The sequence below is a fragment of the Desmodus rotundus genome, chromosome 9 (genome assembly GCF_022682495.2).
Source record: "Desmodus rotundus isolate HL8 chromosome 9, HLdesRot8A.1, whole genome shotgun sequence".
Taxonomy (NCBI): Eukaryota; Metazoa; Chordata; class Mammalia; order Chiroptera; family Phyllostomidae; genus Desmodus; species Desmodus rotundus.
The window spans coordinates 87,125,199-87,141,674 of NC_071395.1; the positions used below are offsets into that span (position 1 = coordinate 87,125,199).

Consider the following 16,476-nt stretch of genomic DNA (forward strand, 5'->3'; position numbering starts at 1 on the left):
CACAAGGGACTTCGCAGAAGCAATTAAGTTAAAGATCTTGAGACGGGGAGATTATCCTGGTAGACCCTAAACATAACCACAAGCATCCTCATATAAAAGAGAGATAGATCCCTGACCAGTGTGGCTCAGTTCATTGGGCGTCACCCCACAAACTGGAAGGTCACTGGTTCAATTCCTGGTCAGGGTACACACCTGGGTTGTGGGTTTGGGTTTGGTCGTTGGTCGGGTGCATGCGAGTGGCAACCCATCTGTGTTTCTCTCCCTCTCTTCCTCCCTCCCTTCCCCTCTCTAAAAATAAATAAATAAAATCGTTTTACAAAGAGAGAAAGCGAGAGAGAGGTGGTTGACTACAGAGAAGGAGAAGGCAAAGGAAGAACACAAGTAGAGAGTAGAGTGATGTGGCCACCAGCCAAGGAAGCCGCAGCCGCCAGCAGCTGCCAGAGGCAATGAACAGTTTTGCCTTGGAGCCTCCAGAAGAAAACAGCTGGGCTGACGCCCTGATTTTAGCCGCTAGGACTTGTTTCAGACGTCTAGCCTCCAGATCTATAGGAGAATAAATTGCTGTTATTTTAGCCATTAAGTTGGTAGTAAGTTTGTTACAGAAGCAACAAGAAAGGACTAACAAACTCACTGAATGCTTTGAGTGCCCAAAATACCCTGGAGAGACACCGCCCTGGCAGGAGAAGACAAGTGAAACTTGTCGACAGTAGAGCATGATCTCGGCCGGAACATAAGGAAGCCCAGGAACGTCAAATCCAGGCTTGGGGACTCCAGGGAGGACTGCTCTCCAGTTCCGTTCACGGGAGACAGGTGTGCTCATCCCACCCCCGCTGGACGGTGGGCGTGGGTCGTGGCTTTGTGAGAGCTGAGCGAGGCCGAGGGACCTGGTGGGCGGGGGCAGGGGGCAGGCACTTAGGGCCACAGGACTCCTGACCTTGCGCGTTGGATGAACTGGGTGGCTTTCTCAGCATACTTCTGCGCCAGGCCGCTCAGGTTCACGGGCTGCTCCACGATGTTCAGGTTTTCATACAGAGGAAGGGCCACGTCAGTGTAACAGTCCCTGTCAGGGCTCCTGTGTGGAAACCACAGACGGCAGAGTATTCATTTCCATGACCTAAGTACTTATAAAGTAGAACAAAATGCTTTGATGCAGCAATGTAAATAAATATAAAACACTTAATAGCCTGGCCCCAAATGATTTTTCCAGTCGGCCATTTCCTCCAAGTGTAAAACCAATATAATACCTTCTTCCATTCTCTTTGAGTAGATGTGCGTGCTCCTCGCACAGGCTCGGGCATTTAGTAAAGCTCGCGAAGGCTTCTGTGAGCTAGAAACGTTATTATGCCATCTGGCCGGGAGAGAAACGGGGGTCTAAACAGACTACATTACTCAAGCAGAGCCCCACAGCCAATCCGTAGCCCCGTCCCTGGCTTTCTCCACCTTCCCCCCTAAATGACGACTTGTCCATGGGGTGCAATGCTTGTTGTTGACTTATTTTCGTGTGGCATAACATCTGACAACAGAACGGATGGCCGGGGGCAATTTTAAATTTTCAAACCATGTTTAGAGAATTTGGAGAAACTTTAGCAACTTGAAAAAATGGAGGTCAGACCAATACTTCTCTCCCAGAAAAAAAAAAAAACTCAGCCCTCCATCACTGGGATCGAAATGAATCTGACACGTGAATGCTCCACCACAGCGGCTGAGGAACTATCTGGCCCTGATCTTGGGCAAGTTACCTAAGCTCTGAGCCTGACTTTCCTTATCTGAAGCACGGGGTTGCCTGTGCCTTCTTACAGAGGTCATAGGAGGACTAAAGGAGATAATGAATGGTTAGTGCTTTGCACACTGATTACCATTCCAGAAACTCAATAAAAACTCAAGCGCTCTGTCCTGGTTGCCACAGAGAACCAGGAGAGAAGCTGACAACAATGACAGGACTGGGCGGGGCGGGGGGCATGCACAACGGGAGGGGCGGTAATGGGAGGCCTCTCCAATCCTTGTGGTTACAGTGGAAGGTGTGAGAAAAAAATGAGAAACGCAAACCTACATGCAAACACACTCATGAAAGCTTAGGAGATAAGGTCAGACGGGGGTAGATAATCTCCAAGGACCATAATGTTTTAAGAAGAAAAAAAGAAGTTATCACCATACCGAGCATCACAATCCTAATCTCAACATTTGTGTGTTGAATTTTTCAGCTTTTTATGATCTCACTGCAACCCCACCATCATTTACACTCTCACCCCCCACCCGCCCCAAGTCAAGTCCCCGTCCTCCACCACTGATCCCTGCTTTGCTCTCTTCTCCCTCCCCCACCCCTACCTGATTGAACATGGATTTAAAGGGGACTGGCTGGCATATGTCACACCTCAATATGCCCACCTGGAACCCCAGGCAGGGAGGGAGGCGAGCTGTTCTACAGTCTCCCTTCTCTCTCGGCAGTGAACACATGAATCCGCTGGCATCTTGTTAAAACGCAAGCCTCAGGGTGGGGTCTGAATTTCTGCATTTCTAACAGGTGCCCGGGTGACACCCATGCTGCTGGTCCAGCCACAACACTTTGAGGACTAAGGATCAAGAAGAGGGCATGGGCTCGGGACTCAGAGACACCCGGAGTGAGTCTCCATCCCTACCCCATACCGCTCCAGGGTGACCTGGGTGACAAGGTACACTTCCTTACCTGCAAAACCCAGGCGAATCCCTGCCTCACTCAGCAGACTGCAGCTAAGTATACAGAGTGCCTAGAATGTAACAATTTCTCAGTAAACAGCCATTATTATATTATATTAACTATTGTGTTACTAATGAGCCAGCTGAGACTGCTTCCCCAAGCAGCTGCAACACCTGCAACCTTATAAATAGCCCCAGTGCACATTCTGAACAAGTGGAATACATGGTTTGTGTTGCTTCATTACCTGAATAAGGTTTACTACCTTTTTCTGGTTATTAATGTATTACATGCTCATTACTGAATTTTGGAAAACAGCATGAGAAAGAAAAAAATGAAAACCCCTTAATCCCACAACCAAAGTGAATGAGCCATTGTTACCACTTTGGCTTACTTCCTGTGAGCCTCTCTTGACAGGACTCTAAAGGCACAAATACAGAGATAGTTAAGATCGCACTGTTGATGATTTGTTTCCTGCTTTTTTCACTTACTATTACATCGTGAGCATTTCCCCGTGTCATTGAATATGTTTTTAAAACCTCTTGTTTCGTGCCTGCATGGCATTCCAATGGCAGAATGGCAGACGGTTTCTTAGTAGGTGTGGGGAGTGGGGTGAAGCTTGTAAGGAGCCCTGTGCACTTTCTCTTTCTCTCTCTGTCCCTCCTTATATCCAGTGTGTGGCCCAGGTCAGTGGGCCAGGAGCAAAGCCAGCAGGCAGAGAAGGAGGGAAGCCCCACTTGTGAGACCGTGGCAGTACCCGGCTCTACCCAACAGAGCTAAACAGTCCAAGGAACCTGGCAAATTCCAAAAAGGAAATGCTGTTGCCCTCACCTTTGCTAGAAAGTTTTCTTTCACTCTTTTTGCTGCCTTAACTGGGCCCTGTCAGCCTCTCTCATTTACTCCTCATGGACCAAGCCCTCAGGACTCCTCCTTGCTCTGGATCCCGTAGCCAATTACCTTGCTGGTCTGTCACCCCGTGGGCACGCCGGGCAAGGAGGGTGGTTGTAGCCTGGGGTATCTGTGCAGCCCATATCATGGCTGTATGGGATTCCAAAGTAGTAATCAAAGCCTGGAAGAGAAGCCACTGGTTAGCACCCCCACTTGGCTTCTGTTCCATAAGCCTGCATTCTGACACCCAGCACAAAAATTTAATTTCCCACGATTTAGTACTGCAGCGCTATGGAGTATGTAATTAAAAGAGGATTTGGTGAATATCCCTTTGTAGTGTGCAAAGAAAACACTTTGCTGGGTTCCGGCTAGAAGACCAGATTTGCAAACCATCTTGTGATTAGTTAGCCCAAAGTGGGAGGAGGTAAAGAGAATTATTAAACACTGACCATCCCCAGTACAATTACCGACACATTCAGAAAGTATTTGGTGAAAATCTACTACATGCATGACACTTTAAGGGATAAAAGAGTAACTTCTGCCCTCAAAAGACTTCTTGTCTGAAGAGAAAATAAGATATACAGACGAAGCTGTAGGAGATGGATAATCAGTAAGCTGACAAGAGCAGTCAGAGGAAGAAGTTATCCCCAGTTGCCGGGAGGGGGAAGGGGTTGGGACAGAAATCCCAGAGTGCTTCTAGAAAGAGATGGCATTTCAGCTAGAACTCAGAAGGCTGGCAGGATTGGGCTTGGGGTATTGGGGTGAGGTGGGGGTGGGGGGCATGTGAGAGTTAAACTGAGACCTGAATACCTGCTGTTGACTTCTTTTCTGAGATTCTCCCTCATCCTGTCTCTTCTCCAACCCAAGCCTTAGTGAGAAGTCCCCCACAGCACTTCCCTACTCCTCCCCCAGGGCCCACCGGGCCAGGATCCCTCGGTTTTTACTTCTTACCACACTAGATGTGTCTGGACCTCACAGCAGCCAAATGTTCCCTCAAATGGAGGAAGTTCTAGGTCACGGAGAACACTGGGGCTCACAAAGGGGAACCAAGGAGAAGGGACAGGAAAGGTGCCAGGGGAGAGGGGTGTGAGATCAAGAAGAGCCCAGGCACCCCAAATGCGCCCAAGTGATGCTGTGAATGAAGATATTCTAACTTAGGAGAGATGTCTACCAGAGCAGGAAGGCTCAAACATTATTGAGGTTTTTGTATATGGAGGTCTGTATTTTCTGTTTCCCAAGTAACAAATCCCCGAAAGAATTCTTACCACGGAAGTTTGGGTGATAGGAGCTATGATGCCCAAGATGCCATTTGCCTGTAGGAAAACAAGAGACAGAATTTCAGAGGAATCCCCACGGGGCTCCCAGCCCCTCTGGGGAGTTGATCACACACTCAGTTCTCCACCAGCGTTGCCCTTTACTGAGGACAAGAAAAGAGAGGCTGTAAACACAGTGTGAAAGCCAAGCCTTGCTCTGTGGGACCCAGAGGGAGTCCACAGGGAGAGAGAAAGCAAGCAAGGATGACTCAGCAGCTGCACAGGAGAATGCACAGGGAAAGGGGAAGACAAGCCATTACTGGGAGCCCAGAGAAGCCAGCAGGCTGAGCTTCTTCCCCTTCAGTGCCCACTGCAACCCCACATAGCCCACTGCACCCTCCAGTCTGCCTTCCTGGGCTGGGGCCCTGCAAAGGGTGCAGGTGCATGCCCCACCTAGTCTCAGAGATGCCCGGTTCCTGCCTGGTTTCATCATCTTCTTCTCTGGCCAAGTCAGCAGCCTGCACACAATGAACAAGAAACTGCCTCCCCGCTGTAGTGCAAGTGCAGAGACACCCATCGGGCTGCAAACAAGGAAGCTCAGACGCACAGCTGCTCCTCACTCTGTAAATGCCCAAGGTCCGGAGGGAGTAACTGCTGATATGTGCCAACAACTCTGATAATGCTGGAGCTCTCTGACCTGTTAATTCTGCTCTGAGAAAAGACCCCAGGGAAATTACCCACAAGGCAAAGGGGCAAAGAAATGGATACGGTACCGAGATCTAAAGCATGGGACCCTCGTTGCTGGTCTGTCAGCACACCCTCCCTTGTCACCTCACACGTGGTGGCAGGAGGCAGGCATCCCACAGGACCCAGCTCTTGCAGTCGAAATAACAAGCACAGGCAGCCTAAGGATTCTGTTAGGATGGCTGGGCTGCCATCTCCCCTGCAGGGAAGACCAGCAATGAGGCAAAGCATGAGAACAAGTTGGGCCAGGCACACCTGTCGACATCTACCAGCTCCAGGCCAGGCGACACTGAACAACTCCTGTCTAAAACTCAGTTTTCTCACCTAGACAATGGGGGAAATCATAATCTCAGAAAGTACTACCATGCCCTGGTGCAAACAACACTCAGCCTGGCACAAAACAAATACTAAGGAAGAGGTGCTGGCTTGGAAAGAAAAGACAGCTGTTGGACCCTGCGGCAGACGCTGCTGTTTGCCTGCCCTTCACCCGTGTGAGCACTCATCTTACTCACAGAACTGTGGTTCTGTTCAGGAAGCCCAGGACCTGTGCCTGAGGCCAAATCAATCATTATAATCCTGACTTCCATTTCCCAGCCTTCCTTGCAACAAAGGGTGGCCATGAGACCCAGCTCCCACCAATAAGACTTAAGTGCACTTCTGGGACTGAGAAAAGATTTGTTTTCCTGATAAAAGCGAACTGCCCTCCCTCCCTTTTTCCTTCCTTGAAGCCAAAGTATGGGGAATGGTACTGAAGCGGCTCTACCGCAGCCCTGGGGCAGCAAGTGTGAGGACAAAAGCCAACACAGAAAGGACAGCAGAGCAGAAAGAAATTATTTCTTTGAGTGGCTGGGCCAGCTAAACCAATCACTTACCTCTAAGTGTATTAGAATGAGAGGAAAACAGTTCGTATCTGGTTTAGCCCCTGGTTAAGTCTGTGCAATTACTCCTGGCGGAATGCATCCCTAACCCACACGGCAGGAAGTCAACGACAACGCAGACAGACGTGAACAGACGAGGCAGCAGCACATTAGGGCTACACAAACACGAAGCAGCCAGCGCAGGAAATGCGGTGGGAGACAGGGGTCCAGGCTGCGGGGCGTCAGTGTTACCTATCATCCCGGTGACGTAGCCGGCCTGCTGCAACACCTCGGCCAAGGTGGTCTCGTTGAGTGGAAGGCCCCCCATGGAGGTGACCGCAAAATTGTGTGTGACTCCATTGCGAAGGCCCAGACGGCCAGTGAGCAGCGAAGCCCGGGAGGGTGAGCAGGTGGAGGCAGCCGCGTGGAAATCCACAAACCTGCACGGAAAGAAAGTGATCGAGATCTCTCCAACCACAGGAAGACGAATCAGGAGAAAAGTCCATTGCCACTCGGTTCCGGGGATTCCAGGGCGGAGAAAGCTCACGCATTGCCCAGTAGCAGAACAGGTAAGGGGAATGAAGTCCAGAGAGGCCATGTGACTAATCCAAGGTCGCACAGATAATTCCCAGTGATGCAATCCAACATATTTAATTGATCCTCCTTATCCAAAGATTCCATATTTCCTAAGTTTATGTGTAACCCCCAAATCAATACTCAGTGGCTCTGAGTGGTTATACAGAGACATATGCAGATCTTGGAAAAATCCGAGTCACCCAGCACGCACGTTCCCGGCTCAGGTCGGCTCTCATGCTGTAAGCAACTGTCCTCGTTGTCACTGCCTGTTTAGTACCACACTTGTCTGCATTTCTGTGCTTTGTGTTGCTGATTTCTCTGTTTAAAATGGCCCTCAAGCATAGTGCTGAATTGCTAGCCAGTGTTCCTTATGGAAAAAAACAAAACAAAACAAAACCATGTGTTATATAAGCTTTACTCAGGAATGTGGTATAGGGCTGCTGCCTCTGAGTTCCATGTTAATGAATCAAAATATGTATTAAATAAGGTTCCTTTAAAAAGAAACATAAAACAAGGTTCTGTGCTGATTAGCTGATGAAAATGTGGCCAGAGGCTCCCAGGAACCTAACCCTGTATTTCCCCTGGAAGCAGTGGCTCAGCCTTCCCTAATTCAACGTTCACAGAGACTTTATAGGATATAAGTACTGCCAATAACAAGAACTGACCGTATCTACTGCACATTGCCACATACCCAGCCCTCTTCCAGACACTGTGGAGAAACATAAAAAGTCTAGCCATTTTCCTACCCTCGAGGAACATGATTAAACTTCATGTCACTAAGAATGGGGTAACTTGACCTTTTGTGTCTCCTGATGAGATGCAGTATGTTCATAACATCAGAGATTCTTGCCAAAAACTTTAACCTGAATGTAATCAGACTGCTGAACCTAATTTCCAGGTTATAGAATACAGCTAACAGAAGAACAAGCTGTTCGACATCACCAGGAAATAATGTCACAAGCCAATCTCTAGACATTCTCAAGACAACTGGTTGATCTCTTTTAAAAAGTCACTATCTGAGCGAAAGTTGGGTAGAAGAAGGGACACTGTACATTACAGGAGACTAAAGAAACGTAGCCAAATGGAATACATGGTCCTTGATTGGATCCCAGTTCAAACGAGCTAACATAACACATTCGGGGAATGTGTTAACACATTCAGTGGAATTTAATATTGACTGAATATAAGATGCTGTTAGGGAATTACTGTTCATTTTCTTGATTATGGCCATGTGCAAAAATGTTTTGCTTCTTTTTCCAGTTTTACTGAGGTGTAATTGACATATAACATTGTATTCGTTGAAGGTACACGATGTAATGATTTGATACGTGTGTATATTGTGAAATGATCACAGTAAGTCAACATCCAGCACCTCACATAAAAAATTTTTTTCTTGTGATGAGAACTCTTCAGATGCACTCTCTTAGCAACTTGTAAATATACGATACAGTTTTGTTAACCATGGTCCCCATGCTGCGCGTCACATCCCCTCCTCCCTTGCGCACACCTCATGTCAGCCTGGTCACCAAGTTCTATTGATTCTGCCTCCTAAATGGCTTGCGGATCTGTCCCCTCTCTGTCACCCACTGTCACTGTATTGATAGAGGTACGTAGGAGTTAGAGTCAAAATTATTACAAGAGGTTGGTCTTCCTGCCACCCCAACCCCATCCCCCACACTAACGCAGAGGTCTTTCTCCTGTGCAAATCTGATCACACAATTTCTTATCGAAAAACATGGTCTCTCTCCACCTGCATCCTCAGGCTCATGTTTCCCCACTCCTCCATACACTGTGCTCCCAACACACAATATTACTCTCATACCTCTGAGCCTTTGCACATGCTGTTCCCACCACTGGGAAGGCCTCCCTCATCTTCACTGACAAGTCCCAGCTGTCTTCATGACCTAACTCAAATGTCACCACCTCCACGTCATCTTCCCTGACTCTCCTCTCCCCCAAGCTTTCTGTACTCCCTCTGCCCCCCATGCCTGCACAGAATCGGGCCCCCCTCTTCTCTATGTAATTGTATAGCTTTTGGCATATATCCTCTACAACACTGAACTATAATTCTTTGTGTTGGTGTTCAGGGCAGTGTAAAGATGGCCACAGATTCTTTGGCAAGCCTCCCATTGAGAGGTGAGGTGTGAGTCCCCTCCCCTTGACTGGGTGGCTTTTTTGACCACTAGGATAATGTGGAAGTGACACTGTGCTAGTTTCTGGGCTCTGGCCTTACAGGACTGGCAGCTTCCACCTCCACCCTTGAAATACTCTGTGAACTGCCACGGGAGAAGCTGGACTACCCCAGACCGCCACGTTAGAGAGGCCGTCTGTAGGTGCTGTGGCCAATGACCCATCTAGAGGTCAGATACGCAAGTGAGGCCACCTGGGACACGCACCTATCTACTTGCTGAATTCCACGGACTGATCTTTGTCAACACAACGTGGGGGAAAAAAGAACTGCCCACCCAAGACATGCCTGAATTCCTCACCCACAAAATCGTGAGATGTAATAAAAGTCATTGTTTTAAGCTACTAACTTTGGGGGTAGTTTTGCAGTTTGCTACTCGGCAATACAGAACCAGAACGATGGCCCACTCCGTCGTGAAGTGGGCACTACGCAGTGTGTGCTGAGTGGGTAATGCCACTGTCCTCTTGGCTTCTGTACATCACAAGTCTTGCTAAACAGACCTGGGCCTCAGTCCCAGAACATGGCCAATTCCCTCACAACACTTTTCAAGGTGACAAATGGCAAGGAAGGGACAGCATCGGGAGCAGTGACAGTACCCTGTGAGATCCCAGCACTGCCTGTCTGATTACACTGGCCCCGAAGCCACACCCCTGGAGGCGGGCTGTGGGGTGTCTTCACCCGACAGAATGAGGTCAGGGAAGGTGGGTGCTGCAGTACGCACCGGTGACTTCACACGTGCTGCGCCAGGCCTCCCCCAGGCCTCCGGCGCCCTGGCGCAGCTCTGGCTTCCTACCCCTGCCAGACCTATGGGGCCACATAGGGAGGGCGGTGGTCAGACTCCCGGAACCAGAACCCAGGAACCTACCACTGTTGCAGGTAGCTGGCAACCGCTGCCCTTAGAGTTCCAAACCGAGCTCCCCCTCGGGGCTCACACTTTTGCTGCCAGGAAAATGTTCATCCCTACCCAGCCTCTTCTGTTCTTTCCCCTGAGACTGAGGGACAAGGACCCTCCTAGCTCACACTCCAAAATATTCCTTGTAACTACTCTTAATTACTCTCACAGCTAATGCTTACAAGGCCCGTGTATCGCTCAGGCCCTTCTCGAAGCACTGCACACGCGTGAAGTCATTAGCAACTATCGCCCCAGATTCACCCTGGTTTGAATCTGTCACCTCTCCACCCACCGCACTCGGAGCAACTGCCCAATTTGCAGGGCCCAGTGCACAGTGAAAAAGTTCGGGCCTCTGTTCAAAAGTCACCAAGCATTTGAAGATAGCAACGGAAGGGCATCATCAAGCGCCGTTTGCACTGCGGTCTAGAGCTGAACAGTGCCCATCCGTGCAGCAGGGTGTGCTGCCTTGCTCCCCACTTACAATTCCAACTCCCGGATCCCCTTTCCCTTCCCACTGCCCATGGGTCATACAAAGTAACCTTAAGAACTGTTATCGGCTAACGTTAATTCCTGGCTGGAAACCCTCTAATGGGTTCTCACTGCCATCTAAATAAATCCAAACTCATCGTTGTGGTCTACAGGCCCTCCACCAGCGCTCTCCAGCCCAGGAGCTGGAACTCACAATAGGACCACGTGGGTTACTGGTTTACGGAGATCGGGTTCTTCTCAATCCCAGGGAAGCCAGGTGGGGCCCCGGGCAACTGGCGGCTCCAGGGCAGTCTTGCCCTGGCTGCCTGTGCCCTGCACAATCCAGGGAGAGACCCCCTTAGGGCAGGACGTGGAGAGGGCTGTTGGGGTGGGGCACCAAGCATCCTGGTTGAAGCTCATGGCTGCCCACCTCCAACTGCCACAGTGGGAGGGGCACAGGTGTCATCAGTTTCTACGTGTGACACCACATGGGAAAGGTGGGGACTCACTGTCCCAGGTGATTAGACCCCATCCAACACCTTCCCCGGCTCTCTCCCCCTAGCTACGCTGTCCAGAATTGCTCTTCCCGGAACACCACAAGCTAGCTCCCTCCTTGGGCCCTTGCAATGTCCCGTCTGGAAAGCTCTGCTCTAGTCTCCATGTGGCTGGCCCTTTTTGTCATCGGGGTCTCAGCTCTCCTTTCACCTCGGGAAGGCCTGTCCTGACCTGACCACTGTCCACCACATCGCTGGCTCTGTTTTGTCCCTAGCCCTCATCATCTCTGACCTCTTTTTGTTCATGGGCTTTGTCTCCGTGCTTAGTGCCCGGCTCCCTCATCTAGAAGGGAGTTCCACAGGAGCATGGGCGTCTGCCCATTCCCGCCAGTGACCCTGGGGTCCTGTTCCAGACCTCCAGAGGGCTGTTTCTCCAGTCAGCAGTTGGGGTCCTGCACTCTACTGGAGACACAGTTCTTCCCATCTGGTGGGACAGCCCAGCCTGCATGGATGCTGGCTTGCTCAGCCGGTTCTTGGCGGTCACCAAGACACTGTCTCTCCAGCAGCTGGTTGTGCAGACGCGGAGACCGGATTGGACATTCCTTCCCTCACTCGTCTTTCCGCCTCCCAGCAGATACACCTGCACGTCCCCTCTCACCTCAAACCTGTCACCTGTGAGCATCAGGAAGCTTACACTTTAGCAGAAGTATGAAGACATCTGTGGATAAGAAAAAATAAGATGAGCCCCATGCAAGAAATAGAAAGTGTTACGGGAGGCAGTTGCAGGGAGGCTGCAAGTGTGGGCAAACGAGCTGGAGTCAAACCCGGCCCCAGCTCCCTGCAGTGTGAGACTAAACAGGTAACCTAACCTAAGTCTCAGTATCTTCCTCTGCAAAGCGAGCAAAACCATCACCAGGTTATTTCAGGGATTTAATGGGCTGATGCACATGAAGCACTGAGCAGAGTTTGAGGTACAGAATAGGTAGGTTCTTTTAAAATTCATGGTAGCCAACATGATCACTGCTGTACCTAGCTAACTGGGGAGAAAAAGAACATCCCAGGTATGGTAGGGGAGCTGTGAACAGGGAATGAGTGGCTGGAATTCCAGGGATGAGTTGCTATTGATATTACATGGGCATCAAATTCACTGCCACACCTACGTAGCAGGTCACCTCTGCCTCAACATGCATGGAACCAAGCTGAGCCCTCCCTCCAAAAGCCTGTGTCCACTCCCTTCCTGGTCACACGGGCTCGAGTCTGTCTTGGAACGTCTGTGCCAGCTCCTAACTCCTTCAGATCCTCCCATTCCCAGGATGCCATCAACGTGGTCATTGTCCCTCACCTAAATCCTTTCGGGGACCATCCATGATGCCAGGCTAACTCTCTCCAACCCATGACAGCACACTGATTAGGCATGCCGTCCCTCAACCCCAGGTTTTCAGTAACTTCCTTCTACTTGGCCACCATTACCTCCTCTGCTCTGGTTCACCCTACCTCTCCAGCCTTCTGAGTCACTGATGCCTGCTCTGGGCTGAACTGTCTCCCCCAAAAGGACATGTTGCAGTCCTAACCCCCATACCTCAGAATGTGACCTTATCTAGAAATAGTCATTGCAGAGATTAACAAAGCTGAGGTCATCCTGGAGCAGAGAGAGTCCTTAACCCAATATAACTGGCGTGCTCATGACAGAGACACAGAGAGGATGCCACATGCAAACACAGACACACGGAGGCAAGGACAGAAGTCACACTGCCTCGGACTAAGGAATGCTGGGGCTGCTAGAACTTCAGAGAGAGCCTAACTCTGCCAACACCTCGATTTTTAACTTCTAGCCTCCCGAATTGTGAACATAAATATCTCAAGCCACGCAGTCTGTGGTCCTTTGTCACAGCAGCTCCAGGAAACTCATACAGCATCCTACATAGGCCCAGAGTTCAGCCCAACAGAACTCTAATTCCTGGAAGATCTCACATCCCGCACGCAGCTCTCCTGCACAACAGCTTGACCCTGCCGTGCCTCGGCCCAGAGTGCTTACCCCTCATCTTGCCCTTCCAAAACGCCCACCTATCCTTCAAACCTACCATTGTCAGAGCCTTTCCTCATCCCCCGGGAGGATGGGTCTTGACTTTGACTTCTAGAGCATGTGAATCTTCTGCAGCCTTTTCGTGCCTGAAAGTAGCCATTCGCCTGACGACATCAGAGCACTTACTAGAGCCGTCGTCAGTGGTGTCTTCCTGTGGTGCCTCCGCCCACTCTCCCCCTGCTCTTCCACGTGACTCTTGCGCCTGGTCCCTGCCCCGCACTCACTGGTGTCAGGTTGAGGAGGTCCCAAGACTCACCTGGGGTGGTGTTAGCCCCAAAGCCTCCCTCACTTCCACATGACCCTGTGAGCCAGAGACACGAGAACGCCCATTTCCCAACCGACTTCCAGGGGTGGGCACAGGAACCGGTGTCAGTGGTCACAAATTGCACAGGAAATCAGAATCCGAAGTTTGCCTTGGTGAGTGTGGAGTTAATTAAGGCTAAAGGCATTCAAATGGATCAAAGAAAAAGTCCTACAGTTGCTCAGCTTAAGAGACTTTTGTCCACTGTGGATTGACTTTGCCAGTGGATCTGGGATGCTCAAAGGCTGTGGACCATCAGTCCTTCTCTCCGGTGCCACAGACTGAATGTTCGTGTCCACAAAATACATATGCTGAAATACCAGAGGGATGTATTAGGAGGTGGGGCCTTCGGGGTGATCAGGTTTAGAGGAGGTCATGACGGTAATGCTCCCATGACGGGAGTGACCTTTCAAGAGGAGGAGGAAACCAGAGCTCTCTCTCTAGCCTCCATGTGCAGACACAGAGAGAAGTTGGCCTTCTGCCACCAGGAAGAAGGCCATTAGCAGAGCCTGACCATGGACTTCCCAGCCTCCAAAACTAAAAAAATAAACGTATGTTGTGCAAGCCACCACTCTATTGTATTTGTGGTAGCAGCCCAAGCTAATACACCTGGGCAGTGCCAACATGCGTAGCAACCCTGAGCCCGCTGGCCTGCGTTTCCTGACTGTCCTGAATGTGGTCTCTCCTTGGCCACGTCAGTGCCATCGCCCTGAAAACAGCTGCCGCACATTTCTACAGCGAGAGGTAGCCTCGACTTTCTTCCCAGACCGGAGGTTCTGTGAGGATGGGGCTTGGAGTTGCTAACCCAGTCGAAGCAGAGTGCCTTGCTGGGATGGATGGAGCTGCTCCAGCAAAATCTGGTGGATGAACAAACAAAACTGGAAGAGAGAGAGGCCCATGTCGTTTGATTGGAAAAAACACGTTAGTCCACTTACCACATAATCGCTTAAGCCGATGTTTCTAGGGCTCGACTCATTCCCCGCTGTGTGATAAAGTTCATAGCTTAACTCTCAGAAACGATCTTACTTCCTTTATTCCCAAGTTTTTGGAGAGTTCTGACTGTACTCTCCTCAAAAAAAAAAAAATCTAACAACGTCCCACGCAGCCCTATGAACTGACCTGCACGTCACCTTTCCCCCGCGCCCACCTCTGTCTCCATTTGGCAGGGACTAATTAATAAGTAATAAAATGGTCTTGCTATTTGGAAAGCGTCTTTTGTTTTTCCCCAGACCTATCTGGGCAGGCTCAGGCCAGTTCACCAACAGGGGTCCTAATTAAAGTCTGAAAATGCATTGTAAAGCAAAGCTGGAAACACAGAGCCAGGCATTACAGCAGCCTGTTAACGGGAAAATCAGCTTAAATTAAGACACAGCCAGACGGAAACCAAAGCAACTTGCCATTGCATAAATTACACGTATTAGAATCAGGGACTGTTAGTGCTGGAAAGGCCACCCCGCACGCCCTGGAGAGACATAACATTGCGAAGTTAAGCGTGTCCAGCCTTCATCTATAAGGAATTTAAAATAGATGATGAGGCCTTCTGTGGCAACTCTCTAAATTGCTGTGTGACTGGAATAAAAACTATCTTTGCTCCATTCATAATTTAAAGGCTTGGAGGTGGAAATAGGTTTTTAAAATCATTTGCTGTGGCCTTTGTGGGTAGAGGGACAGGGGTGGGAAGTGAGAACTGGAAGAACGCTAACGTGGGACTGAGACACGCCAGCTCACCTCAGTCCCCACGTTTCCTTCTGTTAAATGGGAAGACAGCTGAGTCACCCCTACGCGGGATAACTGAGGTATCCAGGATTCGGGCCCTTTGTAAACTACAAGCAAATGTGGCAGCAAATAGCAAAGTTTGTGTGTTGTGTTTACTCATTCACTCATTCATACATCTACTCATACTCTTGATGGTGGGGGGAAGAAAAAGATTCCCAACAGCTGAACTTGGTATGATCCTGGGCAATTTTTTCCTTTCTTCTTCACATTTTCCCTGTGAATGTGTGCACCTCCACTCTCTAGGAAGGACACACACAAGGTACGTGAAAACGTGATGCACACACAGGCACCTCAGTGCCTCCTAGACCGGACACTTCTCCCCATGGCCACAACCCTGAGCCAAGCCATCCAGGAGACGCCTGGGACACACCCCTGCCCTCCACACCACCAGAGCGCACCACCCCTAGTAAGCTGGAATGATCTATCTCAAATGCAGCAGATGACGTCAGTGCTCAGGGCACCCCGCTGCCCTCGGGATCCAGTCCGAACACTTGAGCATGTGCACGGTGCCCTTCACCAGCTGCCTGTCCATTAGCTTAGCTTTGCGCTCCCTGCCCAGCCACATGCAACCACCAGAATGCAAGTCAGCCCCAGGGGAGTGAAGGCTTTTTATTGTTTGGATCACATATATTCCCAGCACTTAAGACAGTACCTGGGGGATCCTCTAGGAGACCTGCTGAGTGAATGGGGCACCTTTCAGTTCTGGGTCTCGGTTCATGCTTTTCCCTCCTCCTACAACACTCCTTCCTCCCCCTTCGTCTGGCCAATTCCTACTCATCTTTAAGGTCTCGACATTCGGGTCCTAACAGACTGGCTTCCCTCTGGAGAAGTGGCCTTTCTTATTGTCCCACGGCACTATCTTTAACATGATTTTCGCACTGAGCTTTACCACCCAAAGGTGAGAAGCCCGGCAGGAAGCTTTCTTCATTCTTGACTGTGACTAGTCTGTAAATAATGTGCTCATTCCATCCCCCAGGATGTCAACTCAGGTTATTAAAGGAATCCCTGCTCTGAGGGCACATCGCCCTTCTGCATTCTAAATGGTTTTCTTATCTTTATTTGCCACCAGACTGTAAGCCCCTGAGGGGCAGAGCTGGCTGGGGTCTCCCAGCCTCTTTGTCTCCTGACCTGCTCTTAGCAGAGATTCGTTGTTGAATGAATGTAGTTGGGAGACTTAACAGGGGAATGAATGATAGCTGCTGGACAGCCTATTTTGAACACGCAGTTGTGAAGCAAGCTGGTACCAAGGCCTCACTGGTTAATATTTCAGTTCTTTTTCTCTAAG

At 50.0% G+C, this 16,476-nt stretch overlaps 1 protein-coding gene across 10 annotated transcripts in view; it reads right to left on the minus strand.

Annotated features, from left to right (window-relative positions):
* ARSG (arylsulfatase G) overlaps positions 1-16,476 on the minus strand; it is a 106,257-nt gene that overhangs the window by 35,808 nt on the left and 53,973 nt on the right. For all 10 annotated transcript variants that reach the window (XM_053911742.1, XM_053911743.2, XM_053911741.2 and 7 more), the window contains 4 exons: positions 6,666-6,853; positions 4,825-4,872; positions 3,629-3,740; positions 935-1,072 (listed from right to left, as the gene is read on the minus strand). In XM_053911742.1, coding sequence (XP_053767717.1) covers positions 935-1,072; positions 3,629-3,740; positions 4,825-4,872; positions 6,666-6,853 — 486 coding nt within the window. The remainder of the gene's footprint in view (positions 1-934; positions 1,073-3,628; positions 3,741-4,824; positions 4,873-6,665; positions 6,854-16,476) is intronic.